This window comes from Capsicum annuum, chromosome 5 (genome assembly GCF_002878395.1).
Source record: "Capsicum annuum cultivar UCD-10X-F1 chromosome 5, UCD10Xv1.1, whole genome shotgun sequence".
NCBI lineage: Eukaryota > Viridiplantae > Streptophyta > Magnoliopsida > Solanales > Solanaceae > Capsicum > Capsicum annuum.
Genome location: NC_061115.1, coordinates 132,836,025 through 132,850,161, shown reverse-complemented (window position 1 = coordinate 132,850,161; position 14,137 = coordinate 132,836,025). Strand labels below are relative to the sequence as shown.

The window sequence follows — 14,137 nt, the reverse complement described above, 5'->3', positions numbered from 1 at the left end:
GAATTACTAGATATTCGGGGCCCGTGCAATATGTTATTTTTTGTCTCAATTTATGTGACACAAATAGAATTTAGGTAATTAATTATATTTTTAATATGTTTTAAGATATTTTAAGTTGTTAAAAATTGTAATTTATAGTACTTTTTATGTAATTTTTAAATAATAATATGTTACTCTTCTTGTTCAAACTTTTGTGGCATTGATAGTCCATTACATTTTTAAAATGTTTTAATATTGTAATATATTATACTTTTTCTTCTATTCCAATTTAAGCAAACTGGCATAATTTCGAGAGTAAGCAAACATTTTATATTATTTTAAATTTTTTAAGCTGTTAATTATTGTGATTTATATTTTTTTATGTATTTTTTTGAAATATATTACAGATTAAATTTATTTTAGATATTTTAAGTTGTTAACTATGGTAATTTATAATACTTTTTATGTAATTTTCAAATAAAATATGCTACTCTCCTTGTCCAAACTTTTGTGATATTGATAGTCAATTATAGTTTTTTAAATAATTTAAGTTTTTAATTATTGTGATTTATAATACTTTTTTTTTCTATTTCAATTTAAGTGACACAATGCTTAGATGGCTATAATAATTAATTAGGGGTGTGATATAATAAAATCACGATTGAAGCAGCAAAGCAGACATGTCGTAAATGACTTATAATAACTAATTATAAGTGATATATCAAAATTACTATAAAAAATATGTATGAAAAAAAATTTAAGTGGGTCTTATATAAGACGTCAAGTTAATTTAAAACATCAAGAGTTAATTTATCATGTTATGTTTATTTTATTTTTTATTAAATATTGTTAATTTTTTAATACTAACAAGACTTATAATAATTAATTAGGCGTGATATAATAAAATTATGATTGAAGAAGTTGAAGCAGACATATCATAAATATTTATTTTACTTTTTTTAATTAAATATAATTAATTTTCTATACGTAAATGACTTATAATAGAGAAAATTTGGCTAATAAAATCTTCATGTTTTCAATTAGCAAAATGGCCTACTTCTATTTTCTCATTTTAAAACAAATTAAAAAAATAGCTTTAACAAAGAATTGGACTACAATGACATATTAAAGCTATGGGATACATAAAACCCTAACTCATTTTTTCAATTAAATTACTTTTTTCCCTCTCTCTAACTTTCACCTCCATTCTTACTAAAAACTCATTGCTTCTTCAGCGTTTCAATTTCAAATTATTTTTTTCCCTCTCTCTTAACTTTTTTCTCCTCCTTTCTTACTAAAAACTCATTGTTTCTTCAACCTTCTCCTTTTTGAAGCTACTATTTTATTTCTAAATGTTCTATCTCCTCCCAAATTTGTAAGTTTTCTACTCCTTTAATTTTAGTCCATTTTTTTTCAAAAAGAAAAAGGTTTGTTTATATATATGTTACGATCGGATCAATAATCAATCTGACCATATATCGGTCGGATTGATAATAGATCTGTCCATCGCAAATTAGGTTTTGGGCTAATTTGAAAAATGTGTAAAAGATTTGGTGGGAGGGGTTTTGTTTAAATTCTGTAAGTTGGTAATTTGTGGACTAATTTGTAACTTTTAAAACTTGTAAATAATTTTTAAATCACAAATAAATTAAAATTTTCAAAAGTAAAAACAGAAGACTTTAAAAGGTCATTTAACAAAGAATCCCCTTATAATAATTAATTAGAGGTAATATAGTAAAATCATGATTGAAGCACACATGTTATAAATGTCTATTTCATTTTTTTATTAAATATTATTAATTTTTTGGACAAGGCTCAAATATGCCTCTGAACTATCAGAAATGACTCATTTATGTCATCAGTTAAAAGTAGAGCACATTCATGCCATCGCCGTTACAAAATCAGCTCATCCATGCCATTACTTTTTAACGGTGGTTTTCAAAAACAACTTTCTCACGTGGCCTTTTATTAGAGGTCCACGTCATTAATAAAAATAAGCAAAGAGACTCAAATACGCCATTGAACTATCAGAAATGGCTCATTTATGTCATCAGTTAAAAATTCAGCTCATTCATGTCATCACCATTATAAAATTAAGGAAAAAGGATCAAATATGTCACTGAACTATCAGAAATGGCTCATTTATGCCATCAGTTAAAAGTTGAGCTCATTCAAGTCATCGCCGTTACAAAATCAGCTTATCCATGCCATTACTTTTTAACGGTGGCTTTCAAAAACAACTTTGCCCCGTGGCCTTTTATTAGAGGTCCACGTCATTAATTAAAATAAGCAAAGAGGCTTAAATATGCCATTGAACTATCAGAAATGGCTCATTTATGTCATCAATTAAAAGTTCGGCTCATTCATGCCATCACCAGTAACAAATCAACTCACTCATGCCTTTACTTTTTAATGATGGGTTTTTAAAAATAGCTTTGCCACGTGGTCTTATTAGAAGTCCACGCCATTAATTAAAAGAAATCAATATTAATTTCAAAATATCTTAAATTAGTTAGTATCGGGATTATTTATTCCAGCATTTATACCATAATGATGGGAGAAGTTATCCCATATACATGACAGGATAATTGGAATAGCAGACTTCTTTTAAGCCGTTATTTGAAAATGATTTTTGCAATAATGTATACTCCCCTAATTCGTGATGGGAGAATGGAGAAGTTCTATTGGTACGCCTCTTTCTTTTTCTTGCTTGCCCTAATCGTTCATTGGTTTATTTTCTTGCAACTTCGGAGTATATATTGGAGTCACTGAAATTAAACTAATCAGTTACTGTAGGATAGAATTTTTGATATTTCTGTTAAGCGTAGAATTTATAATGATTTAGAATAAACTAGAAATAGCCAAAGGATATACATTAATCACTATTTTTTTTATTAGAAAAATAGTTATTGAAGGAAAAAAAATTTAATAGGTGTGGGTTGAGTTATGTTAAATGAATCGGTTGTTTTAATGGGTCTAAGATATTTTGAAATTAATATTGATTTATTTTAATTAATATCGCGAACCTCTAATAAAAGGCCACTATGTTGGTAGAGGAATCTTTACATCGAAACTTCAAAAAGAAAAAGAACGAAGTGAAGGATAAACGGAGATCGAATCTCCTGTTGTTCCTCAGTAGCTCAGTCGTAGAGCGGTCGGCTGTTAACCGATTGGTCGTAGGTTCGAATCCTACTTGGGGAGATTTGATTGATTCTGAATTAAAGAATTCAGCATAAAGGGGCTCGCTTTGCCCGTTAACAGTAGGTAACCCGTTCCCTGTCTTAGTCCCAAGGGACGGAGGAGGCTAGGTTAGCCGAAAGATGGTTATCGATTCAAGAACATAAGGTGTCCCTGCCCTTTTTTCAGGGTAAGAAGGGGTAGCGAAAATGCTCTGAAGAAAAAAAATTGGGGTTCCCAATGCTTCTCCACGCTCAACGAGATGCGCCAACCTCGGGATGCTTTGATGACTTCTTTGTTGGCAACGAAGGTCGCGTTAGCGAGAGTGATTCTCTGAGCCGATCTGGATTTCCAACGCCTCGGGAAACTGGTCGAGATAGATGACAACAAGCAAGAGCAGCAAGGCTAAAAGTGGTCTCAGGCATTCCAACTGCATGAACTCCAATCTTATCTATGTCACAGGTTTGATGATCGCTAACGCACACAAAACAATCTTCACCTTTCCTGAATGAAGAAAGAGAGCGAAAGAGAAGATATCAGTGCCGCTCTACCGGAAATTCCCTCTGCCCCTACCGTACTCCAGCTTGGTAGTTTCCACCACCTGTGTCATTGCCCTTCTCCGACCCTGACTACCCAACCTGAGAGCGGACAGATGACAACTGGTTTTGGAAAACTCACCATTAAAAAGTAATGACATGGAGCTAATTTTATAACGACGATGGCATGAATGAGCTAAACTTTTAACTGATGGCATAAATGAGTCATTTCTGATAGTTTAATGGCATATTTGAGCCTTTTTCCTTATTTTAATTAATGACGTGGACCTTTAATAAAAGGCCATGTGGCAAAGCTATTTTTGAAAACCACCATTAAAAATTAATGGCATGAATAAGCCAATTTTGTAACGGCGATGGCATGAATGAGCCAAACTTTTAACTAATGGCATAAATGAGCCATTTATGATAGTTCAATGGCATATTTGAGAATTCTCCCTAAAATTAACTCACTCGTGCTATTACTTTTTAATGATGGGTTTTTAAAAATAGCTTTGCCGATCTTTTATTAGAAGTCTACGCCATTAATTAAAAGAAATAAATATTAAGTTCAAAATATCTGAAATTAGTTAGAATCGAGATTATTTATTCCAACATTTATACCATAATGATGGAAGAAGCTATCTCATATGCATGGCGGTATAATTGGAATAGCAACTTCTTTTAAGCCATTATTTGAAAATGATTTTTCAACAATGTATGCTCCACTAATTCGTGATGGGAGAAGTTATTCCATATGCATGGCGGGATAATTGGGATAACAGACTTTTTTTAAGTCATTATTTGGAAATGATTTTTCAATAATGTATATTCCCCTAATTCGTGATGGGAGAATGGAGAAGTTCTATTGGTACGCCTTTGTTTTTCTTGCTTGTCGTAATCGTTCATTGGTTTATTTTCTTACAACTTCGGAGTATATATTGGAGTCAGTGAAATTAAAACTAATCAGTTATTATAGGATAGAATTTTTGAGGTTTCTGTTAAGCGTAGAATTTATAATGATTTAGAATCAACTAGAAATAGCCAAAGAATATACATTAATCACTATTTTTTCTGATTAGAAAAATAGTTGTTGTAGGAAAAAAAATATTTTAATGGGTGTGGGTCAGGCTATGTTAAATAAATTGGTTGTTTTTAATGGGTCTAAGATATTTTGAAATTAATATTGATTTATTTTAATTAATGTCGTGGACCTCTAATAAAAGGCCACATGGCAACTGTTTTTGAAAACCCATCATTAAAAAGTAATGACATGGGTGAGCTGATTTTATAACGACGATGGCATCAATGAGCTCAACTTTTAACTGAGGGCATAAATGAGTCATTTCTGATAGTTAATGGCATGTTTGAGCCTTTTTCCTCATTTTAATTAATATGAATGACATGGACCTTTAATAAAAGGCCACGTGGCAAAGCTGTTTTTGTAAACCACCGTTAAAAATTAATGGCATGGATGAGCCAATTTTGTAACGACGATGGCATGAATGAGCCAAACTTTTAACTGATGGCATAAATGAGTCATTTCTGATAGTTCAATGGCATATTTGAGCCTTTTCTCTTATTTTTTTAATATCTATAAGACTTAGAATAATTAATTAAGAATGATATAGTAAAATCACAGAAGCAGCAAAAGTAGGTGAAGAAGCAGGCATGTTGACGAAGTGTTGCCTGCTTCTTCACACTTCTATATAGTACTAATTCATCATACTTCTTGTCCATACACCTCTCAACAGAATGGAGTAACAGAAAGGGAGAATAGACACCTTATTGAGACTAATCACGGTCTTCTCATTCAATCCCATGTTTCGTTGCATTTTTCTTTTGAAAATTGGTACTATTATATTCCTTAGCATTAAGGGATGCTGGCCACCTCCAAATAATGATACAAAAGAGAACTTAAGAGTCTACAATTACAAGGCTCCTAAGAGATCTACAAATTCATCTACTTCCTCTATACAATTCTCTTTGCACCAAAAAAACAGTAAGACTAGGCAATTCCTATTTACATCATAAATGGACTTGACTTTGTCTTCAAAGCATCTCCCATTTCTTTCCATCCATACGAACCACCAAATGCATGAGGGTATCATCCTCCACTTTTCTGGCTCTTGCTACCACCTCTTCTGATCCAACAGCTCAACAAGTCCGATGTGTGCTCAGGCATTGTCCATTCCAATTTAGCGAGGGCAAAGAACAAATGCCAAAGTGAAGCAGTAAATTTGCAGTGTAGAAATGGGTGGTTATTTATTTCCCTAGTTTCATTGCATAAAAAACATCTAGAAACTATTGTCCTTCCCTTCTTTTGGAGAACTTCTTGAGTGAGTTATGCCCTTCTGACCACCCAACCAAGTGAAACATTTCACTTTAGTAGGAACCTGAATCTTTCATAGGAACTTCCATAGCTTTGAGACTTCCCCAGTATATAGCTGTTGTTTTCCTTCTTGTAGAGTCTATTCACTGTGAGAATGTCATCTTCTATGTGTTTCCATCTTAGAGAATCTGGATCTGCTAGTGAAGACTTCAACATGTTTTCCACCCTATCCACTTCCCAATTATTGAAATGTTTTTTAAATGTTAGGTTCCAACCTTGAGGAGACCTACATTCCCCTACTGTAGCTTCAGTGTTGCTGCTTAAGAGCATCAAGTCAGGAAAGGATTTCAGGAAAGTGGATTGGCTTATCCAGTGATCTTTCCAGAAGAGAGTTATGTGTCCATTTCCTACTCTTATTCTAGTATGTCTATGCAATTTTGGCGAAGATTCTCTCCACACACCAACCCCAGAGGTGCTATTGACCTTATTTGTGACCCGATGACTTTCTTGGTCATATTTGTAAGAAATGACCTCTTTCCAGAGAGAAGCTTCCACATTAAACCTCCACAACCATTTCATGATAAGACACTGGTTGTGCAGCTTTAGGTTTCTGATGGATAATCCTCCCTGGTTCTTGCTCAGCTGAGTTACTTCCCATTTCTCTAAATTGCATCCTCCACCTTCCTTGTTTCCTTGCCATAAAAAACCTCTTCTAAGTCTGTTTAACTTCATGGATACATTAGAAAGGATAGAGAAGAAAGGCATCACATAAGTGGGGAAGGAGTCTAAAACAGAGTTGATAAGAGTGACTCGCCCCGCTAGTGACAAGTATTGAGCTTTCCATTGAGATAGTCTTTTCATTGTCTTCTCTATAATGTTGTACCAGATCTCTACATCTTTGTGTTTGTTACCAAGGGGCATGCCTAGGTAGATAGTAGGGAGATTGTCTACCCCACAACCAAGAATACCAACAAGAGTCAGAATGTTGTTCACTTCTTTGATAGGGAACAAAATGTTTTTCCTCCAGTTTACCTTCCTTCAAACCAGACACAACTTCAGAAACAACCAACATCACTCTGATATGTATGACCTGCTCTTCTATGGCTTCACAAAAAATTGAAGTGTCATCTGCTTAAAGCAAATGACAGATCTTCAAACCACCCATGTCTTGACTGTTTAGCTTGAAACCCTTAACCCAATAATTTTGAAGAGATGTTCTAACCATACTACTACGGCCTTCCATGGCAAGGATGAAAAGGTTGGGGGAGAGGGGTCTCCTTACCTGAGACGAGACCCCTTTCAGAGGGAAAAAATCAATAAGTTCTCCATTTACTTGAATGAAGAACCTGATAGTTTGAATACAAGAACTTATCCACTTTAACCATCTATCCCCAAATCCCATTTGCTTCAGGATGTTAAGGAGATAATCCTAATTGATATGATCAAAAGCTTTCTCAATGTCTAGTTTGCACATTAAGCGAGCCACCTCTCATCTAGTTCTTGTGTAAACACATTTACTTGCTATCAGAGCTGCATTCACTATTTGTCTCCCCTTGATGAAAAGCCATTTGATGTCTATTAACCAAACCACTTATCACCTTTTTCGGTCTCTCAGCCAAAGCTTTGGCCAATATGTAAACCCCAAAAATCAGGCTAATTGGCCTGAAATCTCTTAATTCAGCTGCTCTTGCTTTCTTACATAAGTGGCATTCAAACTTCTTTCAAATACTTGGTGGTTGTAGAAATATTGCATAGTTCCCATGATATCCCCCCTGATCAACTCCTAGAAGGTCAAGTAGAAATTAATTGGAAATCCATCAGGTCTAGGGGCCTTGTCAGTAGCACATGACCTGATAGTCTCTAGGATTTCCATTTCATCAAAGTTTCCTTGCTGCCAAATCTGGTCTTCTGTGGTGATGAATGTTGCATCTTGGATTACAAATTCAGGCCTCCAGTCCTCCGTCTCTTTGTATAGATACTGGTAAAAAGCTTGAGCAGCATTTTTAATTTCTTTCGGGTCAGATAGTGAGACCTTCTACTTGGAGGGAGTCTATGGAGTTATATCTCTTGTGGACATTGGTCGTTCTGTGAAAAAATTTAGTGTTTTATCACCGTGTTTCAACCATTTAATTCTTGATCTTTGTTTCTAAGCTATTTCCTCCCTCTTGACAACCTCTTCAAACTCCATAGCTAGATGGGTTTTTTGCACAAGTTCATCATTAGAAAGGGCTCTATGCTCTGGAAGAGTTTCACAAGAGTTGATCTGCAGCAAGATCTTTTCTTTCTTTTGTTTCCAGTTCACTTTTGGTTTCTGCTCCATTGTGTTAGCTCCTTTTTAAGAAGCTAGAGCTTGTTTGCCAAAATGTAAGCTAGTCTTCTTATATTTGGGAAAGAGTTCCACAAGAGGAAACGAAACTCATACCTTAAGCACTTTCATCCAACACGGGGAACAAGAATGTATACTTGGCCTTCATATCTTCCTCAGCTTCCCATGTAGCCTCTTCCACGTTTTAGTGTCTCCAAAGAACCTTCACCGAAGCTATATCCTCGGTCCTCAACTTACGAACTTGCCTATCCAATATCTCAATCGGGACTTTCTCATAAGACAAGGAATCAGTAACACCAACATCCTCAACAGGCACTACTAAGGAAGGATCACCCACACACTTCTTCAGCATGGACACATGAAAAACAGGATGAATCGAAGCTAAACTTGCTAGCAAATCTAACTCATAAGCAACATTCTCAATTCTCCTCAAAATTTGATACGAACCAACATAACAAGGACTGAGTTTCCCCTTCTTTCCAAAACTCATGACTCCTTTCACAGGAGACACCTTCAAGAATACCCAAGCATTTACTTCAAACTCCAATTCTCTTCGCCTCACATCTGCATAAGACTTTTGGCAACTCTAAGCAGTCTTAAGTCTCTCTAATCACTTTCACCTTCTCCATGACTTGGTATCAACATTTTGAGAAATTGTGACAAACTTAATATCAACATTTCACTTTGAAACTGAAAAGGTCATCCTTATGCTATGTTCCTTCCATACAATCCTATTCGGAATTAACTGTTGCACTTGGAAGCTTTCTATCATCTACGGAAAGTTGTACATCTCCTCAATTTCTCATCTTCTTCTAAGGGAAATTGGCTTGTTTCTTCTTATGGAGTCAAATGGCGAATTGGTCAAATTTAGGCAGGTCAAAACTTTATGTCAGTAGACGGGTCATGACCTAACCCGCCTAAAAATTTGTTTGGGTCAAAATGGGTTGGATTGAGATGGGTTATATTGTAGGTCCTAAGACAAACGGCCCAATATTAACTGATATTAAAGCAACACAGAGTTAAAGTTACTCAACATCTGTTTGGAGCAAATATTAGTGGAAGGTGAGAAGTAGGAGGGGAAGGGAAGGTGGGGTGGAGATGGTGCTTTTAGTCTTGTCAATGTTGGACTTTGACCAACACTGATATCTAAAGTCATTTAGACGAAGCATAGTTTGAAACTTTTGCTCTTAGAAGATACTCCGACACGAATAGAGTGTAACTTAATACTATGACGGATTTATTAGTTGATCAGCTTAAAAGATGGGTCAATTCAGATTACAACCCAAATTGACTCGTTAAGAAAATACATACGATCCAACACTAAAAGTTCGGGTGAGTTGGGTGGATGACACACTTCTAGGTCAAAGTTGACAGTATAGTTCTTAATTCTTATCCCATTGCTCAATGCTCAAGATAGCCATCTCAAGCTCTTCTTCAGCACCTCTACCCTCTGTCCCGGTCCTCCTTTTATGCCTATATCTTGCAGGTTGTAGCTGCCTCTTTTTTTATAAACGTTGCAGCTGCACCCCTCTTTATTTACCTTAATCTTGCAGCTAAAGCCTTCGGTACCCTGGTGTCTCACAGACCCAACTATAGCAACTAGTCCCATCTTTATTTACCTTAATCTTACACCGCTCTAACTTAAATAGGACAATAATTCTACAAGCCCTTTGACTCTTCAAAATCACCCTAAGGTAGATGGAAGATCACTTTACAATTCATGTTGAACATGAGGTGTTGGGTCATCTTGAGCTAGCCTGTAAAGATAAAAACTCCTAATTTCATTGTTGTATGTTTATTTCTATTCTTGTTATTCAAATTTTTGTATTTGAATCTCATAGTGTGATTTTCATCAACTGAATACACTAGAGCGCAATTCTAATATTGACCTTTCGGTTAAAATATTCGAAAAGTGGAGGTTAAATTAGCCAAAGAATAATTTCAGCAAGCAATAAGGAAGCTCCAAGGGTGGCTGTTTAAGTTTGAATCTTAACTGGAAGCACTTAACTCGAATGCCAGTGGTATAGATGCTAATATCTGTTTTCCTCGGACTCGAGTACGAACGTCTGATAAGGGTGCAGATCTAAAGGTCGGATCTTTCATGATCTAAATTTAATATTCGGGGATATGGATTTATGTAAGGATACGGGTGCGGGGACTCGGCTAAAATAATTCAAATATCCAAAAATAGAGTTATAAAACCTAAATTATGAGAAAACTTAGAGAAAATACTGATCAAGAGGAGATACCTGGAAGGAGATAAACAAAAATGAGTGATAGAGAAATTTCTATGTACAAGGTATTCCATTGTCTTCAATTTCACCTTAACTTTTGTTTAGAAATCATTGAATATGTCCGAAATTTCTCCGTCACCTTTGGTCAAAGCACCCAAAATCGGTAGAACAGATCGGGTATGGATTCCACACCCATGTCGTGTCGACACGGGTGCAGCACCAAAAGTGAAGAGTCAGAGCAACCTAGGCTAATATTATTACAGTGTAATTCATTAAAGAGAACTATCTTCACTTACATCTCCGGTACACAAGGATTAGTCATATTTCAGTTTAAGCAAAAACTCTTACAGAAGCTTCTCAATGTTTGCATATGATAGCTAATTCGAAGGAAAATACATTTTTTGTATTCATTTTACTCTGACATCATGTTTTTAACTCAAAATCTCTATCAACTTACAAACAACTGAAAAGGGTTGGGCAATACATACTGTTTCTTTTGTAGGAGAACTGAAACTGAGCAGCATAGAACAGCTCGGTATAAAGAACAACCCCAGAACCTCTGCTGTTTGCTCATTATATAAAGTTATAAACATACAGAATTTTACCTTTGGCAATAAAAAACATATCTAAACTGCTATCCATTCACACAGTTACAGTTATTCCATAACTTGATTCAACTTCCACCCAGTAGCATGTAAAGGTCGAGCACATTCAGTAAAACCATCTCTGGTATAAAAGAGAATAAACAAATAATGGCCAAAAACAAATAGCACAAATCAACTAGTAAAAGAACAATCAAACTAGTCAGGTAATCCTCCAAATATTCCAAGTTTAATCCTCAGATACTTAAATTAGTTCCCCAACAAATCATACAAATTTAAATAGATGCACGCCGAGTTGAGTATATTATCTAATTCCCTTACCTTGGGAACAGACTGTTGTATCACTGACTCTACAGCAACAACCATAGAATGCACAAAATCATCACCTCCAGTACCAATAGCTGTAAAGCCTCTTTCGGTAGGGTAAGAATTCACCTTAAGTATAGAAGTATTTATCAGATTCTCCTCAACTATAACAGATGATAGGAACATGCTAATCTTCTAATGGTTATCAGTGATTAATCATCTCTACCACTATGACGCATTTGACATTATCTTCAAACATTCAACTTTAAATCTTTATCTAAAAGCTTCTAAATTATTTTTATATTACTGAAAAATAAAAATTCGGTTGAATCCACGAGTTTGTACCTTTTTGTCCAGAGCTAACCACTCATTAGTTGAATCATCATGCACAGTGCCCCCAATAACAACATTGGTAGTTTGTCCAACTCTCCCTTCTGTCTTGGACACTTCTGTTAATATTGTGAAATAGTTTCTCAGATTATTTAAAAGAAAAAGTAAACTAGATAGAAATACTGAAAAGGACTTCCAGGCCCTGCTAGGCACCTCTTAAGAAACAAATTACGAACAAGAATCAAACTAGCTCATCATATAGGTTTAGGTTCATATCCAATTTCTTGCTCATAATTGAACAAACTAGCTCAACATATAGATTCACATCCAATTTCTTGGTTTGTAATTGTACAAACTAGCTCAACATATAGGTTCATATCCAATTTATAGTTCTCCATATCATTTATACATTATTTCACACAATCAGTCTCTCTGCAAGAACTGTAAGTGGCACAGTGAAATTGCAACACTTTAGCGAGAGAGGGAGAGAGAGAGAGAGAGAGAGGAGGGAAAGGGAATTTCCACCAAGTAACAACTAAACCTTAAAGCCAAACAACTTAGGATTGACTATATATAATCTTCATTTTTCATGTTACTCTTATCAGTAACTAAAAAAGTATAGATCATGTTAGCAAGTTCTGTTATTTATTACATTTGCACGCAACAAATTCGATGTAAACATTTTAACCACTTCAGGAGACCATAAGAAAAAATGAAAACCTAGAGACAAACTGAAAGAGAATATGAACAAAATTATTTGGTTGTGGACCTGAAATAGCCTTAAGGACAACTTCTTGAGGAGGACCTTGTTCAAGATCATCATCTTCAGAGGAAGATGGGCTTCCGTTATTGGAGCAATTCAGAAGCTGAGTTTTTCGTGGAATGCTGCTATAACTTGGGACTTTACAGCCACAAAGCAAAACGGGTGTAAAAGATTTGTGGTTAGAAAACAATTTCACGGGAAAAGAGGTCAGATTCCTTGGAAAGGGTAACCATGGTTCCTTTAAGAATACCGTTCTGAACACCGTCATGCACCCCATTCTTGATAAATCCTTGTCTACACTACTACTTGATATTTCACAGCTATAATAGTATATGAGTCGCACTAGCACAAAGCACAAGTGAACGGTTTTGCTTCTGATTTGTTCCACCCCAACTAAACTTTACTCAGGAAATTACATGGCTTTGGTATTTTGTCCAGAAAAGTCTTTAAAGACAAATTGTATCTTTCGTTTAGTGGATAGGCCAACATATGTTATTTATGTTATCTTAATTTATATAGTATAAATATCATTTGGTGTCAATCAAATTTTTATTAATATAAATTTTTAAATAATTTAATTTGTTAATTATTGTGATTTATACTATCTTTTATGTAATTTAGTAATTTATGTTATTCACTTTGTCCCAATTTTAGAATTTAGTGAGTCAGTCGAGTTTTTTTTACTGATATATTTTTTCTAAATATTTTAAGTTGTTAATCTTTGTGATTTTAGTATCTTTTAATGTAATTTCAAATAATTTATGTTACTTTATCGCAACTTATGTGACACTATTAGAATTTCAAAAGTCAATCACATTTTTTACTATATGTTTTTAAAATATTATAAGATGTTAATAGTTATGACTTATAATTATTTTTTTACATAATTTTTAAATATATAATATTTTACCAAAATAAAGTAAATAAATTAAAATAAATAAATTACTAAATTTTTAAAATATGTTAAATTTGAAAACATCATTTGGATCAACAAATTACTAAATTAAAACAATAAAACATGCAAATTATAAAATGTCAAAAATATCCCGAATTTACGTGACATAAATACAATTTAGATAATCAATCAGATTCTTAATATGTTTTTAAATATTTTAAATTGTTAGCTATTGTAATTTATAATATTTTTTATGTAATTTTCAAATAATATATGTTACTTTCCTTATCCAAATTTTTATGGCATTGATATTCAATTATATTCTTAAAATAATTTAAGTTTTAAATTATTATGATTTATAATACTTTTTCTTCCATTCTAATTTAAGTAGCACTGAAATAAATTCGAGAGTCAATCAAATTTTATGATTGAAGCAGCGAAGTGGATATGTCGACTTATAATACCTAATTAGAAGTGATATAGCAAAATTACTATGAGAAAATATTTGTGAAAAAAAATTAAATGAGTCTCATATAAGATGTCATGTTAATTTAAAACATCAAGAATTAATTTATTATTTTATGTCAATTTTATTTTTATTAAATATTATTAAATTTTTAATACCTAAATGACTTATAATAATTAATTAGGTGTGATATA

The 14,137-nt window shown here is 33.8% G+C and overlaps 1 protein-coding gene and 1 non-coding gene across 3 annotated transcripts in view; one reads left to right on the top strand and one right to left on the bottom strand.

Moving 5' to 3' along the window:
• The window catches only part of LOC107870739, a 41,440-nt gene extending 28,379 nt beyond the window's left edge, over positions 1-13,061 (bottom strand). The window contains exons 1-3 of one of the 2 annotated variants that reach the window (XR_007055900.1): positions 12,589-13,005; positions 11,835-11,938; positions 11,505-11,618 (exon numbers count right to left, since the gene is read on the bottom strand). Coding sequence is in view for 1 of the 2 variants with exons in the window: in XM_016717355.2 (XP_016572841.1) it covers positions 11,505-11,618; positions 11,835-11,938; positions 12,589-12,859 (489 nt within the window). In the remaining variant the exon portion in view is untranslated. Of the gene's footprint in view, positions 1-11,504; positions 11,619-11,834; positions 11,939-12,588 lie in introns of both variants that reach the window. The other variant, XM_016717355.2, reaches the window with a different exon arrangement.
• On the top strand, positions 3,109-3,180 carry TRNAN-GUU. The gene has a single exon. It is a non-coding gene; the product is annotated as a tRNA-Asn (tRNA).
• Positions 13,062-14,137: the final 1,076 nt, after the last annotated feature.